General features: G+C 37.5%; 2 protein-coding genes across 3 annotated transcripts; one reads left to right on the forward strand and one right to left on the reverse strand.

The window, feature by feature from the left end:
- The first annotated feature begins 3,779 nt into the window (after positions 1–3,779).
- LOC6631098 (atrial natriuretic peptide receptor 1) lies at positions 3,780–23,520 on the forward strand. Of its 2 annotated transcripts, none has more exons than XM_015171744.3 (9): positions 3,780–3,892; positions 8,305–9,488; positions 12,518–12,632; positions 15,694–15,838; positions 17,401–17,827; positions 17,939–18,667; positions 18,743–18,907; positions 20,514–20,694; positions 21,173–23,520. In XM_015171744.3, the coding sequence occupies exons 2-9, from the start codon at positions 8,546–8,548 to the stop codon at positions 22,890–22,892; spliced, it is 4,425 nt and encodes a 1,474-aa protein (XP_015027230.1). In that variant the 5' UTR covers positions 3,780–3,892; positions 8,305–8,545; the 3' UTR covers positions 22,893–23,520. The 2 variants fall into 2 exon arrangements, with proteins under 2 accessions (XP_015027230.1, XP_070063070.1); XM_070206969.1 differs by having other exon boundaries at positions 3,782–3,952.
- LOC26530924 (uncharacterized) lies at positions 19,671–20,457 on the reverse strand. Its single transcript, XM_015172357.3, has 2 exons — positions 20,094–20,457; positions 19,671–20,036 (listed from the first exon to the last, which is right to left on the reverse strand). Exons 1-2 carry the CDS (start codon positions 20,323–20,325, stop codon positions 19,732–19,734), a joined length of 537 nt encoding a protein of 178 aa, XP_015027843.1. The 5' UTR covers positions 20,326–20,457; the 3' UTR covers positions 19,671–19,731.
- Positions 23,521–23,598: the final 78 nt, after the last annotated feature.

Genomic DNA, 23,598 nt, shown 5'->3' on the forward strand with positions numbered 1-23,598 from the left:
TCTCAACAAATGAATTGACATATGCGACTACATCGTCACCCTGCTGCATATTGAAACGTATTAATTTTTGATATAATTGGACCTTCCTAATCGGTCCAACTGAGACATGAATTTCCTTTAGTTTTTTCCATACAGCTGCAGATGTTGGGCATGACTTGATATGCATCAACTGTGTTGGCTTCAGATTTAAAATTATGTAAGCCATCGCTTTTTGGTCGACACTAACCCATTTTTCGATATCCTCACCATTTCCTTCTGGCTTAACATATTTTCCACACACAACATTCCATAGGTCCGCCACCACCAAGACACTTTTCATGGCCATATGCCATACGTCATAATTGTCCTCACCAAGTTTTTCTATTTGATGCGACATGTTCATTTTGACAATTTCACCACGTTATTCTTCGCACGAAATAAACTTTTTAAAAATTTAACAAAAGGAAGCTTTCAAAACCATAGACACTTTGTGTACTTATTTAACCGAAAACAACGAGACCTGGGCCCATAACCAATGTTGGGAAATTTCTAGTGTGCCTAAGATGCACATAAAGAAAACACACGTAGTGGTTCGGTTAAATGTTTAATGGAAACTTCAAAGCATGAGTACAAAAATCTGAACAAGTACTCAATTACAGAATGAGTACTGTGCTGATACAATGTTGCCAGATTATAAAGAAGCTTAACAGCTTATTGTCACTATTTTAACAGTTCCTCAACATTCAAATTCCTGTGAGCTGAATATTGTTTGAATAAAATTAAAAGAACATTTTAAAATTTGTTAACTTAAAGCTTTCTCATCGATCCGGCAATGGTTCTTTACAGATACAAAATTCTTTTAAATGCCCATTTTTATGTGGGCTACGAACCGGTTCAAACTCAGTATTCCAATTCCAAACCTTAAAAAAAAAAAACTAAAATATAGTTTAACCGAAATTCGAAAACTGGCGATTCTTCAAAAATCGTCTGGTTCCAAATAAAATACTTATGAGTGAGACTCAGCTCTTAAACTTAAATAATTGAATTGTTTTAATTAAAATATTAAAAATTGGCGAAAAACAAAGAAACCAGCTTCATAAACCAAACCCAGCCGCATCGACACTTGTGGCATATTGTGAGGATATTCTAAAATAAGTTCGATTTCTAGTCGAACATCTGGATTTGCTGTGCTTATCAGTCTATTATCTGTCTATTAATAAGTCAGATATCTCTATGAATTATGATTATTATTATTATTATTATTATTATTATTATTATTATTATTATTATTATTATTATTATTATTATTATTATTATTATTATTATTATTATTATTATTATTATTATTATTAATATTATTATTATTATTATTATTATTATTATTATTATTATTATTAATATTATTATTTACGTATTGTTATTTGTATTACACATTTTGTAAGCTTGCATATAAAAAAGCCAAAACCGTTTTACACAGTGCTAGTGCTCAATGGCTTGCGATGATTTATTATTATTTAATGGAATAAAATGCAATAATTGTATTTCTAAAGGAAATGTATTTATATTAAATTAATACCACGCGAACATATACGTAAAGCCATACTACCTGGTTCTATCAAAAGAGCCCAAGCTGACATTTTGCATGGATTCTTCCATCTGCCGTATACAGCCGGATATCCTTGGCCATTTGATTGAAAACAGTTCTTTGCTGGAAGCAATCCTATCTATGTATCTGCTATTCGCAACAGTATTGCCAGGCATTGTGCGTAGCCGATTGATTTGGTTTCATGTCAGGAAATTGGAAATTGCCATTGAATTTATGCGAGCTGCCAAGAGACAGGAGCAAGAAACTAATTTATATCACATTCGCCTGGGTCCCAGTCCCAAGTGCACACGAAGTCAAACGCAATCCATACAATAAAAAACCCAGCGTACCAAAGTGCGTTTGTGTGCAGTTATGTGTGTGGGTGCGCAGCATAACAACAAAAAATGCATATGCTGCCAGCGCAGCGCGAATTGATGGCAAACAATTACCGAAATCCAGGTACAAAAAGTTAAATGAAATACGGAACCAGCACCAGATGAGTTGCCAAAATGTGATGGGCAACAGGTGTGTCATAACACGCTTGCACACACACACACACACACAGCCACACACACACACACACACATTGACACCAATTGCACGTGCCAGTTAAGACTCAATAGCTATGTCCTTGCCCGTAAGCCGCCTTCGTCTCAAGCATATGATTTATTAAGTTCAACTGTGCCCTGCGGCAGTCTAAAATAATAATAAAAACAAGAATGACAAAGGAAAACCATCTATCTTTGGCACGCCGATGGTCAAATACCCTTGTGAGTTCAGTCGTACAGCAGTCCGATGTGAAACACATTTGCAAAGATATTGAAAGACGAAATATCTTTAAAAAATTAATAAGATATACCATGGTTTTGTTCACTTAAAAGAAACTTGTTAATGTGATTCGTTTTCAAGATATCATAAAAAACAAAAATTTAATTTTGGTCCGATCATTCTTCTGATAGCTATATGATATAATGGTGCGTTCTGACGGACCGAAGGACATGGCCATATCAGCTCGACTGTCGATACAGATCATGAATATAAATATATGTACTCTTTGAGAGCAGATCCATCTTCATGCATGCGCTACACATCTCGTGACAAAATTATAATACGCTCTACAGGGGCAGAGCACAGAATTAAATTCTGCCCTACACTCATGAAGCCCGCACTCAGTTACAACTGTTTCGGCGTGGCATGCTGTGAATGTATGATATGTGCATGAGTGCCTGTGTGTATCTGTGTGTGCTTTGAGTAATCTAAGCAAATGAACTGCATCACGCACGTATCCAAATTGAAACTCCACAATGTGCAGATAAGGTAACAAGTGCAACGACAACAAAAACTGCTGTCAAGAATAAATTATGTCCCAAGTTCGCCAAGTTGAATGATTTTCTTTTGTTGTGTTCGCTTGAAATATTCTAAGGGGGTGGCATTGAATTTTTCGTTTTGGCAGTGATAATAATGTCATATAAATTAAATAAAGGTCATGCATGTGGTTTTATTTAAAGATATTTTATATACAAAATAATTAAAAATTGTATATATTGAAAACATGTTTATATACATAAAATAATTATAATTCATTCACAAATATTAGGTTCTAATAGATTAAATTAGCGAAAAAGCTAATAAATATTAGGCTGGCTGGCTCAAGGCTATTGTAGGCATTTTTTATTTTTTATTTGTATATTATAACCCACAAACAGCATCAAACAATGAACAAGCATAGCAAAATGCCGGTTATTTGATTACCTACTATTTCAAAAAAAATCATTAGCACACTTTGCTATCAAGTCCAGGCTTGCCACTGTTTCGCTGCTTTAACTTGTTGTGAATTCTAAACACTAATACTGTTCATCAAAGCATCGGACTGTATGTGCGTTCGTTAAAGAATGAGAGTTTTTGTTTGTGTGCGCGCTTTTGTTGAAAGCGTTCATTTTGTTACGTTTTGCATTATGCGGTTTGCTTTCCATTCAAAACGGATCGTGTCAGCTGCGCTTTTGACGCTCGCGTTACCGCTGCTGTCGCCGCCGCTGCTGCAGTTGCGTTTACGTTTACGGTATCGTTTACGTTTTTACATACGATTTCGTTCGCATTCTCCTCGGCGTCCAGCTGCGTCGCGTCGGCGACGGCGTTGGCGTTGGCGTTGGCGTTGGCGACGCGTCGATGCGTCTGACCGGGTCTGGGAGAGGGTTCGTGCGTTTAGTTCGGTTTTCGACGCGAGACTCAACGCAACGGCAAACAAAACGCGCGTTTTTTACACTTTGAAAATAAATAAAATAATTTCAAAACGCATTCAATTGGGATACGGAAACCGTCGCGGTGAATGTAACTTAACATACAAAAAAAAAATTTAAAAAAAACATAAATTTGGATGCTTAGAGCAGAGTAAAATTAAATATAATACAAATCGAATACGAACAATTGTTAAAGTCCGTTACAGAGACTTTGTGAAGTGAACTTTATAAATAGCCAACAAATTGCGGCGACTAAAAAGTGAAATTGAAATAAAATGAGAGAAAAAATGTCAAGTGCGTTCGCATTCGATTCCTTATCTGTGCGTACGTACTTGACATTAATCTGTATGAACAAGTAAACATGTATTTTTATCTTCTCAAAGATATAATATAGATGTTCTTATTTTTATCTGAAGCTGCACAATTCTAAGAAATCAAAGACTAACCCACTCTGATTTGGCAGCAATTAACACTTAACGATGGCAACCTTTGAATGATAACTCAATGGAATTGATTAGAAATACATATATATACCAGTTACTTATAGATGTATCTTGATCAATTGATTGGGCAATATTAACGCCTAATACAAAATATTATTTGCATCTTTTCGGTTCTGTTTAAAATCAACAAAAACAGATAATAGTCGATATTATGAAATGTTTTCTGTTTTTTTTTTTCCTTTTTTCTTTATTCATTCGTTAAAGGGGAATTCGGGTTCTTTTATGGCTAAAGGCCATTCGATTAATTATTCAGTTTAAATTAAAGAAAGCATTGAATGTCATATTCAAAACTTTTCATTTTTCATTGAGCCAAATGCAATCAAACTCTAGATTCTATTGCGTCCACATTCATTTTGTGCAACCAAAAAGAATTTTCCAAATCCCGTTCGATTAGCCAAACAAATGCTAAAACTAATTTTTTGCTGCCTCAAAACTAGTTTGCTAGCAAAAATGTACTTTTTCATTGGAATTTCGTTTCGTGTGCTTCTAGTTTCCTTATACATATATGTGCGTATATTGCAAACTAATTGATTTATAATTAATTGTTGCTGCTTTTCATCGCACAGTTGCAGCAATTGTGAAAGCTTCAAGCTATAAATTCTGGCCCAAATCACAAAAGCGACGCCGCTTTGTCTCTCAGACGCGTCGTACTTGAGACTGTTAAATCATTTTATTTATGTTTTTCATGCTCAGCAAAATGCTTGCATAGTGTATATAATTACTAATTGCTCTGATGTATTGTTCGGACTTGATTATTGCGTGCAACTCGGCTAATGTAACTCAGGAAAAGTATATGCCACGATATTATCATTAATAATTAAATAAATCTATCTTTACAATTCTTAAACATTTTAAAAGTACTTGCATATTTCGAGTGTGCTTTGTTAGTAGATTTATTTTAATTGAAATAACTCTCACATATATGAGTGATACATTAAATTTCTATAAGAAGTGCCATTAACTGGGTTCCCAAATTCATAATATATACCATAACATTTTTCTTGAAGATTTTCCCAATACCACATATTTATTTTTTTGCTTTTTGCCGATTATGTTTACATTACAAAAAATTTGGAACAAGCCGAATACATTAGACGTCCCACTCATAAATAAATAAAGCAATTAGAGTCGACAATTAAACGCCAGCGATTTTATTGAGGCAGTCGAACTGATTTTTTGTTAACTCAGAATTTCAATCCATTCCTACAAACTTGATATGCTCTCAGATAGTAATAGCGACAATTGCGTAAATAATGTGGTCATTGAACTACAGATCGTTGTTCATAAAAGAGAGCTAGAATGCTCAAAATTTCTACTGATACTTCCTTTTCGCTCGTAAGTGATTTAAGTGATATTGAGAACCAACTCTTTGCGAACGCCATTAGCCTGCGAGGCTGTAGTGCTTAAGCGTCGGCCCAACAAAAGGAGAGTCGCTAGTTCAAACCCAGCAGAAGTTTTCGATGCAAAGATTCGTGGTAGGAATTTGAGCAGCTTTGTATTTGAACTGGCTGCACTTCTAGTTTCAACTTAGTTAAAGCAAAAGTTTTGCTAGACGACAACAAATTTTGTATAAGTAGCCACAATTAGTGGCACATTTATTTTAGTTTTTTTATGTGACCGTTTCAACGAACTTTTGCTACGGCACTCAATAATATTCGCACGACAGCAAAAATTAGATCAAAAAAGTGCAGCAACAAGCCAAACAAAAACATTAGCCAACAAATAAGAACAGTCGTAAAGGCTGGGGAATGCTCAAAAACAAAAAAAAACAAAAAAAAGAGCCTGAATGGCCATAGAATACCGCTCAAATTACTTAAGAAACGCACAGACAAACAAAACTTTAAAAATATTCATAAACAATTCGAGACTCGACAGAGTCCATTTGCTGTGCGTATTTTGGCGTCCGATTTGGCGAACAAATTTAGGGGCTGGTCGAAGTCAAAGATATACATATATGCATCTGCATAGATGGGCTTCATCTGCACACTTGAGTCATGATGGATCGCTGGGTGAGAATCTTATAATTCATGATCATGGCGCGAACAACAATTAAAACGCAGCTCAGCTGTCAATAACTGTCCGCAGCTCTAACGGCACACAAACAAGCCAACACTAATGACCGCTGACCACGGGCAGCTTTCCGCCCGCTGTGCGGCTGCCCGGCGATCGATCTGGTAATCTACGGCACGTGTAAGCTCTTAAGATCTGCTTTGTTCCAAAAAAAAAAAAAAAAAAAAAACAAAAAGAAAACCAAATAAATAAATACAAAAATTAAAAAAGCCACGACCATAGGAAATTGAACATTCGAAAATGAATATACAAAAATAAAAGACATGCAAAAATAAGGCAACAAGATTGGCAACAAGATTTTGATACCTGTATTTTTCCTGCATGGGTCCAAAGTTTGGGAACGAAGTGATTTGACCCATATTATTGTTAAAAATAGAAATATGTGGGCTTTCAATTGGTAGCTGGTCAGCAATTGACAATGAGTAATGGATAAGGCAAGCTCTGTGTATTTATATAAGATATATTCAGACTCGTATTTCTCAGAGCCCAAATATGGCACCCAAATGGGCGCAGATACCAAACCGTAGATAGTTTTCAATTTAAGTTTTGGTGGGAAATGGCGGCTTGTAGCAAAAAAGGCATAAATTCTGAATTTGTGTACACTCAAGGAAAAACTACATACAAAGTTTTGTATCTTGGTCCTGGCAAGTTACACTCAAAGAGTAATTAAGAGAAGGTATACCAATTTAAATTATATATGCCAATGAATAAATTTTTTGATAGATATACGCTTCACACACGTTTTTTATATTTACCGTGAATATTAGTTGTGGCTATTTTTAGCAGCAGCTTATTGTGAGTTAGCTGTAGATTATCATAGGCAGCATATTGTCCGAAATGAGGGAACAGTTTGTCAGTTAACTCTTGAATTGCCAACACCTTTCGCGCTCAGGTGTGATTTGTGGCTCAATTCTTTCGTATCATTTTGTAAATCTCCGGCTGGCAATTATTTGCTTTGGTAATTGCCGTTTAATTTGTAACCAATTTCGATTAGATTCCACGATTCTCTGACATATGACAGGCAACTCTCCAAAGATCTATACGTTTTTGACGTGGGTACATTTTTATATTTATCTTCCATGCGCTTATTAAATTTGTAAGCCGGTTAAATACGTGCCAGTATTTAATGCAAATATTCTCCAACGTGTATTATTAAACAAAAAACAACAAAAATAAAAGTGAAGGTCAATAGAATTGTAAACGCCGTAGCTGGTTTATTTTTAGCCCAATTGTGTCTCTTATTTCACAACTCGTAAATTTCATGTCTGTATTTAAAAAAAAAAAAAAAAGTTCAGCAAAAATGCAAAACAGAGCAACTTTTTTGTGCTTTTCTTTTTAAACGGATTTCGTCTCGGCTAAAATTTCTATTGGCAATCAATTTATTACTCAAATATAAACTGTTTATTTATTAATTTATCTTCGGGATATTCAACAATCGATCTCAAATAATTGTTAAAATTGTAATTGAAAAATAATAAACTATTTTCAACCTTTGAAAATGCATAAGGCAGATGAGTGTGCAGCTCACCAGCGACCTTTAGCTGAATATATGTTTGGCTTAAATTTTAATTTTTGTTTTTTTTGTTTTTTCTCGTGAGAACTTTCTTTAGCAATTGCTGTTATATTCTCTATACATTTACTTAAAAATATAAATAACGGAATACAAAATAAATGCAATTGCAATAAAAATTCTGAAATACATACGGCCAGTGTTAATAAATTATTCAGTCAAAAGTTTTTATACTAAAATGTGCAAAATAACGTGAAAAATAATATTAATAATAAACAACAGAGATAATGTGTAAGCAAAGATCAAATTTAAGTGCGCACACGTGAAGGCTTAAGAGCTGAATAAAATCACAATTAAACACAATTACACAAATAATAAATAATTAAGAATTTTGCGTTAATTGCCCAATTGTTGTTGCAGGCAGTCGCTGAGATTTTCAAGAATATCTAAAAACCGAAACGAAAATGCAATTTTAAATCAAACGTCAATAACAATGAGATCGCCTTTAATGTAACGCTTGCCAAACGCTCGAGTACGAAAACAATAGCACGACGATGTGCACTTAAAAATTAAAAATAAATAAAAATAATTGTTAATTAACTGGCAGCAACGATAATCGAACCCATCGACAAGAGCCTCAACTAAGACGAGCTGTCGCAGAATGTCCAGCAACATTGTGCGACAGCCGCAAGAACGACAACAATTTCTAGAGCTGCTGCTGCTGTTGCTGCTCCTGCTGCTGGTTCCCAGTCAGAGAGCCGGACCAGCGTCGGCGTATGCCTGGTTCTACGATGTGGACAGCGTTGCGAGCGTGACCAGCATCAGTACCATAACGGATGTGCACAGCTTTAAAGTGCCCGACACGAGGAATGCACACAAATCGCAGCGAACGCAGCTGGTGCAGCAGTTTCCCAGCACTGACAGCCAGGGCAGTCATCATCATCATCATCATCATGGCGGACGTGTGGTGCGTCGTCAGTTGGTGTTTGTGGCATTGCTGCCGTCAGTGGAGTCGGACAACAAGAACGACTGCATCATGCCCAAGGTGCTGCCCGTGCTGGAGTTGGGCATTGCGCATGTGCAACGCTTGGGTTTCGTTGGCGGCGTTCAAATTGATATTACACTGATCTCACGTGACACATTTTGTTCCTCTACGTATGGACCGTTGGGCTTCTTTGAGATCTATACACAGTGGCCGGAGATGAACGCAATCTTTGGTCTGCCTTGCGAGTACGTGCTGGCGCCAATCTCCCGTTATGCCGATGTCTGGCAGATTCCGTTACTGACGACCGGAGGCAATGCCGGAGAGTTTAGTAAAAAGACGGAGAGCTACTCAACTTTGACCCGGCTTAAAGGCGCCCAGGTCAACAATCTGGGCAACATGGTTCGCGCCATTTTAAGCACCTACAATTGGACACGCACAGCCCTCATCTATCAGAACGAGAATGCTAAAATAAAGGGCAATTCGGTGTGTTTCCTGTGCCTGGCGGCAATACATGCCACCATCGAGAAGGAGTCGGTTTATCAACTCGGCTTCGATACTGCGCATTGGACCAAGGCATATATCATACGACTGCTCCGGAATGTGGCCATGCGGACAAGAAGTAAGTGACCTTTGTGGGTTGTATATCTTCACACATGTTGCAGGTGCTAGCTGCAAGTTTTCTCATACAAATTATGCAGAACAAGCAAAGTTAGGAGATACTTTAGCAAGCGTTCTAATATCCTCCTGAGAATGGAAGAAAGTCTCAAAAAAAAAATTGAATACTTAATGAGGATGCTTCCTACTATCCATTCCAAATGAGTAAAGGCAAACATGGTTCAGGGTACAAAAATATATTTGAAAATTAATCTCGAAATAACAATAACTGGTTGGTGCCACTCCAACATACTCTATGGGTATTATTGATTGTAGAGCCGGGCGTAGGCCCCAAACAAAACGTATTGTGTATTTTGAACCATTTAACGTCTATAAATATCGGCAGCTGTGTCAATATGTGCTTGTCCCTTTATGTGTATATTGAATGAATACAAAAGCTTATATTAAGCAAATATAAGGCTAAACATGAATACCCTCTGCCTAGATCAAATGTGTGTCACACATTTTAAATACTCTTTATTAGTATGCAAATGGCACATCTGCAAATATCGTTAAATCAATACCAACAGAAATAATGTGCACATTAAAACCTAATTATGGCTCTGTGAGCAATACCAAAATATAAAAAATAAATACCAATTTATTCTTAACTCGAATTGGAGAGTTCAGCTCATTAAGAAGCCGACAAAGAATAGATTCGAACCTTGAAAGTAGCTAAAAAAATGTCACATTAGTTCAAGGGCATTCGGCTGATATTCTACATTAATAATTATTTTATTTTTGCGTATAAATTATTTATATACTTCAAAACAATATCAGAAATCATAAAAGAGTCTGCGAGACTCCATTGACTTGTCAATTGCCTCAGTACTTGTTATTCAAAGTATTTTGAATCAAATGATATGAGACACAAAGAATTTGTTTTAACAATATTATAAGGAACCGGATAATACATATGTGATTCATTTCATCATATCATTTGCTTAAGGCTCAGCTAATACTCATGTATATTTGACCTACGTTTTAAACTTTTTCGAGCCGAGTCGAAAATAAATAGGTACAGAGCATATATGTATATAGTACAATAAACGTTGATTTTTATTGATGATGTGATAATTAATAATTAAATATTCGTACAATAAAAGCGGTTCATATCAAATAAATTACAGAGGATAGACATAAACACTTATTGACATTTTAATTGCCTAATTTGTTATGTTTATTAATGACTTTTTATTAATATATATAAGATATAATTTATGACAAGCCGGCGATCAGAACACAATTGGGCTTCCAGCTTCACAATTATAAAATAAAATACACACAAGTAGTATGTAGATCTCCATGACTCAATACCGAGCAAGGCCGGGCATTCAATTTACATCAGCCACTACAATAATCAGTTTATACTTGGAATCATGTTCTACATTGCATCCGAATTTACTTTTTGGCTTCTTTGTACTTATAATTAAATCAAGTGCAAGCCTTGCTTTGCACTTGACATTGATAAATAGAAAGAAATGCAATGGAAATACCCCGTGCCAAAATTTCCTGAGTCTAGGAAATAAGTATTTAGAAATTAAAGATTTATAAATATATAATAACACGAACTTATTATTTTTTAACCTTTCTTGGAAATTTGGACTTTAGAAAATGGCTTCTGTTTATAAAAGACCTTAACACACTTTTTGGGAACAACTTTTTATGGAGATCTCTTCTTTTTTTTTAAATAATAAACACATTCTAGCTCTATAATGTCGAGTTTTGTAAATAGTTTATTACATAGTAATTATAAATAAAATCGATGCTTAGAGATGATAATATAATGATAATTTAATATAAATAAGTCTTATCAGTTCACAAATGTACATATATTTTAAATAGCCTTTCAAAGCTTTTCTGTTGTTTATAGGGTATAGAAAGAACGTGCAAATGTGCATAATTTACTGTTCTGAGCTTTTCGTCTGGCTCTTGCCAAATTGACTGGCTCTTAAATAATTAAACTAATCCTCAGACAGTAGGAGGAAAATGCAATTTCATGTGGTGTAGCTAATTGCGTGTAGTACAAATTGTCAAACACGATTGTTTGTTATTATTTAATTATCAATTAAATATTAGCATAAACAGACTGATGCAATATTTGTGCCCGCAAATGATCTGATAACTGAACACAATTAATTAACTAATTTGTTATTTTCTGTTCCATGGCGTGAACAAGCTAAACTAGCTGTTAAGTTAAAGAATAAACATGCGTAAATTTCGAATGTAAATATTTAAGAAAAATGTTTGTTTGCAATTTGTGGCATGTGTGCATTAGTGCCATATTGTAAGGCATTGATGGCATTCTCTGTGGCATTCAGCTTTAATTAAATCAATTACAAAATAACCATAAATATATGCGGATTGCAAATAAATGTATTATTCGCTTGTATGAATTTCGATATCAATTTCAAGTTGCATGCCTATTGGCAAGCCCTGTCACTGTTTTCAAATGGATTTACATCTCATTGTTGAGAAATTGCTAAGTAAAAAAATATCGTGATTAGAAAACTCATTTATTTATCTATATAAATAAGTGAAAACTGTTGTTGCTAATTTCTAAGATCTGAATAAAAAGTTCTTTGAGCAAAGCTTCACATTTTTCGTAAAATCCATTAATTATAGGAACATAATTTCTAGAGGCCCGTGTCATCCAGTTTTCAACATTTTAAGCAAGACTCAATTTCCAAGCTTATAATTTATATAGTTACATCAAACTAAATACAAATTAGCTGCTGACGTCAAAAGCAACTGAAAAAAAAGGGAAAATAAAAACAAAAAAAACCTATATTACAAATATATTTACATTAATTACATTACATACATAATTACATTTTTAGAAATGTGCAAATGTCAATTGAATAAATACAGTCTTGATGACAAGCGATGGCTTATTGAAACTCTTAACTGAAATTTGCAATTGTTGTGCCCATTTTTGTTTTTTATTGATTTTCCCTTTCTTTATATTTTGTTTAATATTTTTTTGTCTTGCAGTTGTTATTATGTGCGCCGATCCGCAGTCCATACGTCAAATTATGCTGACAGCCGAGGAGTTGAATATGATCGATAGCGGCGAATACGTATTCATCAATATTGAATTATTTTCGCGGTAAGTACAAGTGCGAGCATGAAATAAATATATATATATATATATGACTGGCCAAGTGGGGCAGAAAAAAAAACAGAAATAATAATAATTATTATAATAACGTCAACAATCACACAAGCTGATCATTTATACACAGTACTACAGTTTGTGGCCTTTCACTTCGCCAAACACGCGCACTTTGAATATTCTTTGCAAAGTGCGCATAATACACATTAGCCAAGGTTATTATGAATTTTGAAAATGACCAACAAAAATAGCTTTGAGCGCTTCCAAGACGCTGTGGCCAGTGACCATTCAGCAATTAATGTCTATTTATAAAACGAGGAAATTCCGATTTTCGACACATGTCTGACTTGACCATTATTAACTCTGATAGCAAACAATGAAGACCTGTATAAAAATAAATAAAATTCGTCAACACATATGCTTAGCCAAAACCATCCGCTCCCTCCTCCCACGCCACGCTTCCAGATACATAGGTGCTGTCGAGCTACTATGATACCTTAGATTAGCTGAGTCATTGCTTCCTCTTCCCTACAGCTGAGCTCCTCTTTGCAAGGCTATCTTTGCGAAGTTGCTCACTTTAAACAGTTTTGATGCTTCTTCTGGCCGCAGCTCCAGCCAAATGCGAAATGCCTTCGCCAATAAGACTCAAACCTATTTTATTAGTTTATCGTTAATAGTATCTCAAAATTGTAAAAATTATATTGATATCTACAGAATTTAATTTTTTCGTACCAGTCAGATAGAGACTTACTAGTTAGATCGACTCGCTGAACAGACCTTATAGCGATTAAGACCATTTCAATCTTTACTCTTTTGAAAATGTTTTTCAAAAATTAAATAAATTTAAAAAGGATTAGAATATATCTTTCTTGTATTTTATTAAGACATTAAATTTGTTCTGTGCAGAATATTTAAATGGGGTTAACCTTAAATATATTATCATTCGATTAATAATGATGGAAGCTCATAAGTAATGTCAGGAAACAAAGCAGCTGCTTTTAATTCCTTTTCTAATCAATGACAATTTAGGGTCAGGCTTGCTAAATTCATCTGGCTGTTACTCCTACACCTACACCATTAAAAATACGTACTACACTTTATACCTATTTGTTCGAGGTGGGTTGTACATTAAAAAATGAATAAATATATAATATATATGTATTCAAACATATACTACGCGGCAGTAAATGGGTGAGGCAAACGGGGCAGATGGTTGGGGCCGATTCTCTTTCGATACGTGAGCGAATAATCAAATAATACATGAGCGAATACTCGGTTATTATTTGCGTTAACTACTTGAAAAAGCAGGCTAATCGCATAACCTCTGTGAACTTGTAATCAGTGTGCGAATGAATAAGAAATCGATCTATGCACCATTGCATTAACTAATGCATTTCCTGATATAAATTCCATATTGCACGCGCTGCCTAACACTCTATTAAATTGGTGGTTGCCCACAGTCGATAAATTGTTGTTTTGCATTTAAGGTTCAGGAATTCATTCAATAACTAGGAGTTACTTTCTATACTCTCTACACATAGTTAAAGGGTATATTAGTTTGCTCAATTGAAGCTAGACAATTGAATTTACGGAAATTAAAATCACTCAGTTAATAACTTGTTTGGCCATTTGCCTTTACGGATCGAGCCAAATCGAAATATTGAATATTTGCTCAAGTCAAAGTTCATAAGTCACTGCACCAACAATGTTTACTAGTAACAGCCTTAGAAGACGATGAATACGATCTGCTTTATTATCTAATATAAATCTTACACACTCTGAATTTAATCAGCTGCACAATTTGTGTTCAGCCATTTCGCCCGGAGCAAAGTAATCTGTTTACCATCCATAATCGATTTGCTAGAAGTGTCACTCGCTGACTTGGCGCAAAGCAGCTGACATTGGGTTGGTAACACAAACAAAACTCTAACTGATAACAAGTACATGCACTTACACTCTGTAACAAACACCAAACTTCGGTAGTGCCCGATTGGCAAATACCCTTAAATTAGAGATGGGCCAGGTTTTAGCGGTACGGCCCAACACGTACACGAAACAAACTTTTTAACTTTTAACCGACTTAGCCCTGCCTGATACGATTGAGAACAGAGTAATTATAAAATATTTAAGCGTACGAATACTGGAAACTGGTTTAATTTTATAATCTTTTTCTAACTTAAAATCTATGGCACTATCACTCTCTTATTTCACCTTTTTTTCTGATGATTTCTAGCGGAAAAGTCGTGTTTTATTTACTTTTTTTTGTACAACAATCGACCTATCGTCTGGGTTTGAATCGAAAGCTAAACAAGATAATATTCTTCTTACTGAATCCTGACTTTATAGAACGTACTCTTCATGTTGTAAACCACATGTCCATTTCTACTTTGAGCTCAGTGCCGAACAAATTTTTAATTTCCTTCGAAGTCAGTTGCTATTGATGCTATACATACCAAATCTAGGCGTTGTACCGCTTCTAATCTCCAAGGTGTGCAAAAAACGAGGTTTATTAACATTGGATATTATAGAAATTGAGGGAGATATCGAGGAAAAGAGAAGAAGACCAACTTGTTGTGTTTATAAAACATGAGACTATGTATTAGGAAATTAAAATCTCTTGGCTTAATAGCTTCCTAAGTATACAGACAGATAGAAAGACAGACATACAGACAGGTCTGCCCTTTACATATATTTACCAAAAAACAATATACCCTTTTTTTTAGGCATTTTCAATGGGTTCGACCGCAGCATCTATATATCGTTTATTGACACTGCCTGTGGGGAGGTGCAATTACATCGACACTGACAGAGATAGAAATCGTATTTCGTTTTACAATTTAGATTTCTATTAATAAATAATTTATGACGCATATCAGACAAGAGCTAAGACTAAACGCAAAGTCATTGATAAGGCGACTGTGCGAACTGCGGGGCACATTGTAATACCAAACTGATAAGACTTTCGAATTAGGTACATTAACACAATCACACACACAAGCACAAGTATCCTCATCGTATGCATCTATAACTTTGTCCGAACGTTTCCCTATTCCAGAGTGCCATATATGACGTCGCTGCCCTGGTATGATAAGAACGACACCGAATACAACAATGAACGCGCCAAGAAGGCCTACACAGCCATGTTGACCGTCACGCCGAAGCAGCCCAATGACGACGCCTACACAAAGGTATCTAATGAGGTGAGTCTCGCGGCAGAAGGGGGGCTTTGCATTGGCTTTGGAACTGAATTGCCAGCGTATGGAGGCTTTTACATTCTTCTTTGCGGCTAATTACTTTAGATCTTTGTACCCCTGCAAAGGGTCTATAATTTTCTGGACTGCCAGCATGCTTACAAAAGAAAGAAAATTGTTAGTAAAGTGTTACTTCTATATCATTAACTCTTATCAGTCGAATAATTTTTGGATAACTCTCCGTTTTCTCATAATGACTCGTATAACTCCTAAAGCGACAGTCGGAAATAAAACGATTGCATCAAAACACTTCTAATCCATAAGTCTGAAAGGGTGTTTAATCTTCGGCATGCCGAGACTATTCTTCCTCCTTGTTTATATTTTTATTATTTTCTTGGCAATTTTTTTTGCTTTGAGCTTCATGCATACTCTATGCCAGTGCACGTGCTCAGCGCCAGCTCACTTGCCATTTTCATACTAGCAAACTACGTACGTATGTTTTTAGCAGTCTGTGGATTTGTAAACATATTTCTGTAGGTGCACAAGGAAATTACAAGGGCAACAGTGCCAACAAACAAGCAAGAATATTTCATTCACTTGACTTAGAAGTCGCCCTGCATTTAACTAGCTTTTTTTTTAACTAGCATTTAACTGTATAGGAACTATTTATAAAGAAATAATTGGGATCGGCATATGAAAATTAGGGAACTACCAACTCAAACTAGCTCGATTGATAAGTCAGATGGGCTTAAATAAAAATAAACATATATAGAAACATCTTCAACATTATACCCTCTTAAACAATTTCCGACTACAGAGTGTGGAAAGATGGATCCAAGTGTAGCCTCTAAAAGCATTTGTTGGCTAACTTTTGAGCAGCACCTTAACCGACTCAGCAGGCCACAATAACACGTGTTTCCTTAATGTGCTTTGGTCATGTCATACTCTCATTGTGGGTATTTGACATTTGTCACGAAATGTGTAACACATAAAAGAAGCCTTATAAGCATATATATTCCGGATCAGTATAAGCAGTAGCATAGGTATAATGCATATCTATTTAATAAATTAAATATCAGGCGTGCATTGAAATTGTGGCACATCTGCACAAAATGGAAAGTTTTTGTAGTTTGGGATCATGGCTGCGGCTTGGCGTTTGCTCATGTCCTTGATTTATGCGGCACGCTCCGCTTGAGAATATTTCCGATTAAGGTTTCAGTTGCATTTCCCTGTTCCAATGCCAACGGCTATGAAAATGGTTGGGTAGGAGGGCCTTGGCAAAAATTCCTTCGCCCATTCTGGCTAAGCCGCCTTGGGGCTCTTCGACGACAAGCTGATGGACTCCCAGCGCACAACTTGGAAATGTGCGATGGATTCTCGCAAATGCTCGTCGATAAAGTAGTTGGCGTTGCCTTTGCCATTGCGATTTGTTGTCGGCGTAGTTGTAATTCAATTTCACGGGTGCCAAAGCAATTAAGGCAACAGAATTACGCAGATAGCCAGGGCTAGAATACGCACTTAAGTGGAACTACTGCTGGCTGTGATTGATGTGCTATGAACTCCATTTACAGATCAAAGACATCGCCTCGGCAAAATACAATTACACGTTCAGCGAGAATGAACCAATTTCGGCATTCGTAACCTCTTTCTTTGATGGCGTGCTCCTCTACGCGAACGCTCTCAACGATAGCATCCGTGAGGATCCCAGCATGCTCACAAGACCCATCAATGGCACCGATATGGTGCGACGCATGTGGAATCGCAGCTTCACTGGCATTACTGGCAACGTGACCATCGACTCGAATGGAGATCGCATCTCGGCATATTCTTTGCTGGACATGAATCCCAGCACCGGCAGATTTGAGATTGTCGCACATTTCCTGCACAATCGTCTGGAGTTTGCATCAGAAAAGGAAATACACTGGGCTGGAGGTCGTGAACAGGCGCCACCCGATCGTCCAATCTGTGGTTATGATGGCTCGCTATGCCCGGACAATTGTAAGTAAAAATATTTGATCTTAAGTAAATTAGTTTTTGTACTTAAAAAAAAAAATAATAATAATAATAATAAAAAAAAAAAATAATTCCCAATTCTCTCATCTTTTCTAGCTCTGCCTGGCTATGCCATTCTTTCGATCATTCTTGGCATAATGGTAATCGTTATGGCCGTATGCTTCTTCTTCGGCTATCGACATTATATTGCCGAGGCCGAGATCAATTCGATGAGCTGGAAGGTTTCATTGGAGGATGTTATGTTTCGAGATGCTGCAGATCATGGCATGCGCGGTTCCTTTCATTCGCTGGTCAAGCAGAGCTCCCAGCTGACGCTCATGTCGGAGGACATGGGCTCTATAAATGGTGATCGTCAGATCTTTATACCCGTGGGCATGTACAGGAAAAGTAAGGTGGCCATCAAGCCTATAGAGCTGGAAAATGTTCAGGGTATACTGTCGCGCAGTCTAATGCTGGAATTGAAGCGCATGAAGGATTTGCAGCATGATCACTTGGTCAAGTTCTACGGCGCCTGCCTGGATCAGCGTCGCAGTTTTTTGCTTACCGAATACTGTCCCAAGGGTTCGCTGCAGGATATACTGGAGAACGAGCAGTTTCAGCTGGACTGGATGTTTAAGCTATCGCTGATGCACGATATTGTGCGGGGCATGCAGTTTCTACACAGCTCCGATATACGCTCCCACGGCAATCTCAAGTCCTCCAATTGCGTGGTGGACTCACGTTTTGTGCTCAAGATCACCGACTTTGGGCTGCATAGCCTGCGGCGCACCCATCACGATGTCGAGAGCGATATTGACAACTGCAATAGCCATGCCTACTGGAAAAGTAAGTGGGCTGGCCCACAGCTGGCGTCCAATATATATATGTACATCAATCATACGTAATCATTTCCACCTGCAGAGCGCCTATGGACCGCTCCTGAACTGTTACGGCTTGAAAATCAACGTGCGCCCGAAGGCACACAGAAGGGCGATGTTTATTCATTTGGGATCATAGTGCATGAGATAACCACACGGCAGGGCCCCTTCTATCTGGGCAAGTGTGCCCGTGAGAAGACCCCTCAAGGTATGCAACAACTGGCTATTCGCATAGAAATTGTCAATCTTTGTCTCTTCATCTAAAAAAATTTAAAAACAAATTCGAGAAACAAACTGCAGATTTAAAAAGAAGTTTCGTACTCCCATACTGACTTTATTAAGTTTTCTAGAATAACTCTCAGCTTTTTGTCCCAAAGTGAGTCCAGTAACAAAACCCTTAGATATAAGTCCCGAGTTTTTACGTGACGGCCTAACTGTTTTAAACACGCATCATTAAATAACAGTAATCCCCATCCCAATTCTCTTAATAAGCTTTTAGAGGAATTAAGTGAACTATCGAACTGCTGTGAATTGATAGATGTATCTGATTAAATTCTTCTTCCTTACTTCATAAGTTCAAAAATAGAATTATGAAGCAGGGCCCGTCTTACATAGATGACTTGCATAACTTCACCCTCTTTAAAGTACTGTGAACAGGAATAAGCAGAACACATTTATTTTATTCTAAAGTATTTCAGCAAAATTTCACTCAAGTCTAAATTTATTCAAAATATAAAACAAATATTTCTTATAATTTGAATTTTTAAACTCTTCCAAATATAAACAACAAGTTTTGCAAGATTTAGGAGTCCGAATTCGAATGTGGCTAAAGAATATTTCGGTTTGAAAAATTCGAGATAATTTTGTTGGAACCTAAATCATTTTTTATGTTTTGTAAATATTTCTAAAAATATTTCATTTGATTTTCATGAGGCTTATTAGTTGTTAGCGATTTGAAAAGCAAATGAATTGACACAAGGTTTTATGTTTTTATTTTGGTGGAAAATTACACAAAATGATATCAACAACAACTCATAAACAAGTGCTACTGCGATAGGGCAAATCAAAGCTTTCGGTATCTGAGACACAGCCACAATTAAGACGCAGCCATTTCCAGCAGCCAATATTCTTTTGAGGCTCTTTTATCGGCCTTTTCAGTCTTTGAGCCATTGGAGGCATGGATCTCTGGCTCTCATTCAGCCAGGACTGTTGCCGCTGCTCCAATTCCCACAGCCAGTCGATGCGTGACTTATCCCAGCCGCATTTGCATGAACCCCCATCGCAAAGCATCTTTTCGCAATCACAATCTCCAAATATAACCGCAGCATCTGTGGACTCTAAAGAGGAGCTTAGGCATAATCCTTGAAAGTCCTGAAAGTCACGTATTGACTAACCTCTTGGACGATCCTTCTCAAAGTCAATGCTTGCAGTTTTCCTAGCACTGCGCATTAACAGGTTGAATATCTTAACTTCCGCCTGGACCTCACGCTCGCAATAGAAGGCCACGAGCAGACAATTCCTAGCATCGTGGCGCCAGACACCAGGTCTGTCATTATATTGTGCGACCGTATCCCTGGCCATCATATAGGGGCATATAAGTGCCAAATGTTGTGTCTTCGAGTACATATTAAGATTGAAATGTATGTATATGTGTGTTTGTGCGTGTGTTAGTGTGCGGTTTCAGTGACCTATTTGGCATTATATTCGGTTTAGACCTTGAACTGAAACACAAAGAAATAACTTACAATTTACAATTTGTATAAAAATTTGATTGAATTATAATGCAGAGCGGTCTATATATGTACCTCTTCCAGAGATCGTTGAACTGGTTAAGAACTACCAACCGCAACTGAATAAGCCCTTCCGTCCAGAGCTGGAACCGTGCGGCGATACCAAGGCGGACGTTATTGGCATCATAAGACGCTGCTGGGCCGAGGATCCGCTGGAGCGGCCCGACTTCAATACGCTCAAATCTATGATAAGGAAGTTCAACAAGTAAGACTATCTTGAACCACGTATAATCTTAGGTCATATTTTTAATCATGACGAAAGTCCCTTATAAATTATCGGTAGTTCAGTTCCCTTAGAACATCTCTGAACCGAGCTTAATTCTGTCTACTTAAATGTTTGAATGAATCGAAATCTTTAAATATACTACAAAACAATAAAGAAAGGATATCTTCGGTACGCCCAAGATTTAATATCCTTGTATACATTTGTTGTACCCCTTTGAAAATATGTTGGAGTAGCCTTAATTTGTGTCCGATTTGCATAAAAGCGATTTGAGAATTTTCACCATTGGCAAATTAGCTAAAAATGGTTGTATGAAAGTTATTTTGTTTACGGTCGGATCGGCTCAAAACTCATTTTCAAAGATCTTTATAAGAATTTATTTTATACGTGCCACGTATGATATAAAAAGATTTATGGCCAAATTAACTAAAAATAATTAAATTTTGATTTGCGCCCACAGGGACAACGAGACTGGGAATATTGTGGACAACCTGCTGAAACGCATGGAAATGTATGCCAACAACCTGGAGGAACTTGTCGAGGAGCGAACTCAGGACTATCTGGAGGAAAAGAAAAAGTGCGAGAAGCTACTTTATCAATTGCTGCCACAGAGCGTTGCTGCTCAATTGATTAGTGGCCAGCCAGTGGTGGCCGAGACCTTTGACCAGGTGACCATCTACTTCAGCGACATTGTCGGCTTCACGGCTATTTCGGCAGAGAGCACACCCATGCAAGTAGTTCAGTTCCTTAACGATCTCTATACCTGTTTCGACTCGATTGTGGAGAACTTTGATGTGTACAAAGTGGAAACCATTGGCGATGCCTACATGGTGGTATCCGGTCTGCCCATACGCAACGAGAACTACCATGCTCGTGAAATTGCGCGCCTGGCCCTGGCACTGCTCGAGGCGGTGCATAACTTTAGGATACACCACAGACCAGACGATCGATTGAAGTTGCGGATCGGGCTGCACACGGGCCCATGTGTAGCCGGTGTTGTGGGCCAGAAGATGCCGCGTTATTGTCTGTTTGGCGACACTGTGAACACTGCCTCCCGCATGGAGTCCAATGGTGAGGCACTGAAAATACACATAAGCGAAACGACCAAGTTGGCGCTGGACGAGTTTGGCAGCTTTCTGACGACGCGACGTGGCCTGGTGCCTATGAAGGGTAAGGGTGAAATGTTGACATATTGGCTAGAGGGCGAGGTGCCCAAGCCGGATGCACTCATATCTGCCAACAAGCTGATGCTAACGAGACGCTCGTCGCTTAAGCAACCGCAGCGTCAGACGCATACCTTCTACAAACAATACTCAGAGCTGGGCGTTATGGGTACATTGGCTGCGGCAGTGCCAACGATAGCTCTGCCCGCTGCTGAGAAGGAAGCCTCACCCGATCTTCGGGTTAAGCGCAAGATTAGCTCCAGTTCGCCCAAGCTAAATGGCAGCTGCTTTGAGCATAATCCGAATCAAAAGACTGAGCCCAACAATTACTATTTGGCTGCTGAACAACAACAACAGCAACAGCAGCAGCAGCAGCAGCAGCCATGTGATATCTTTAGCAGTCGTTCGCTCCGCAGCATGGAGGCAGGTAGAACCAGCTCGGATGCAGCTGAAACCGATTGCTGGGAGCTGGCCAATTTTCGTCTACCACTGAGCGGTGCGCTGAAGAATCACCACAGTAACCACGGCCAACATGCACACTCCAACTCCAATTCCAATCTGATTGGCATTCTGCAGCCTGCGCCGCAGGCTAGGAGCCGCCTAAAGCCATCCCCCACGATCTCAACATTGTTGAAGAGCAGCCGCAGCGATGCCTCCGACACGCCGGAAACTGGCAGTACGGGCAGCGGACAGCGGATTAAGTTTGCCGATTGCGACGAAACGCCGCTGCTTAGCAACATGACACCACCGCTGCCCGCCTCGACGCCGCTCAATCTGGAGCGCAATGGTAGCAGCTGCAGTAATCAAAACATTCCAAATCTAAGCAGTGATGATCCGTATGGCTATCTAGTCAAGAACTATAAGCAGCTTCTCTGCAAGCCACCAACTGTCTCGAATAGCCATGTTCACGGACATGACCTCTCTTTGGCAGAAGAGTGTCCAAGGCCACTGGTGACGGCTCGTGGTGCCACTAGTGGCGCCGTGACGCAGCCACTCCTGGCTAAAATCAACTCGTAGCTGTAAGCATAGAGACTCATTGCCCCGTCGTCGGCAAACTATCCGGCCCAATGGCCCATCTCTAGTACCTACTCGTAATGATGCATATTAAGTGTACTTCTTTGTGATATATAAGTTAAATCCCAGTTGAACAATTTAGTTGATAGCCAATTTAAACGTGTACATTTTTAACCACGAACTATGCCCGCCATTTAAGCACACTTAATATATATTCTCAACTTTTATTGGACGGTCCTTAAACTAAATACTGTATACATTGTACTGTAACTCACGAAACCCACACTATAAGGTACTACAAAAAAATAAATAATAAAAACTCAAATTAGAAAATGTAATGCTTAATATATTGCGCGTGTAGTGTAAAAAGCTTTAAATGTAATAAGTGAATTCTTTAAAACTACAATGCAAGTTCCATAAAGCTTACAGTTTTTAACGAATTGTTCAAATTTAATTTCTACTTCAATAGATTCGTTCTAGACGCTCAGAAGAAAAAACAAAATAAAACAAACAAAAAACAAATCATTTAAACTGATTTCCTTTTAGTTCAAAAATTACGGATCTTGATTACTATTAATATAATTAATTATAAATGTAATTGTAAAGTATTAAAAACGGTTTCTCTAAAGAAATAAAAAATATTTATTTACAACCAATTAATTTGTGTATAGTTGTATCTAAAAAGATATTATGAAGATGTCTACGATAA

This window comes from Drosophila virilis, chromosome 2, assembly GCF_030788295.1.
Source record: "Drosophila virilis strain 15010-1051.87 chromosome 2, Dvir_AGI_RSII-ME, whole genome shotgun sequence".
Lineage (NCBI taxonomy): Eukaryota > Metazoa > Arthropoda > Insecta > Diptera > Drosophilidae > Drosophila > Drosophila virilis.

Bases quoted from the DNA above. Each gene is read 5' to 3' on its own strand.
- LOC26530924 (XM_015172357.3), bottom strand. From the start codon at position 20,325: ATGTACTCGAAGACACAACATTTGGCACTTATATGCCCCTATATGATG. The intron at 20,037-20,093 runs GTTAGTCAATAC...GCTCCTCTTTAG, and splicing joins TGAGAAGGATCGTCCAAGAG to AGTCCACAGATGCTGCGGTT.
- LOC6631098 (XM_015171744.3), top strand. From the start codon at position 8,546: ATGTCCAGCAACATTGTGCGACAGCCGCAAGAACGACAACAATTTCTA. The intron at 9,489-12,517 runs GTAAGTGACCTT...TTTGTCTTGCAG, and splicing joins TGTGGCCATGCGGACAAGAA to TTGTTATTATGTGCGCCGAT. The intron at 12,633-15,693 runs GTAAGTACAAGT...TCCCTATTCCAG, and splicing joins AATATTGAATTATTTTCGCG to AGTGCCATATATGACGTCGC.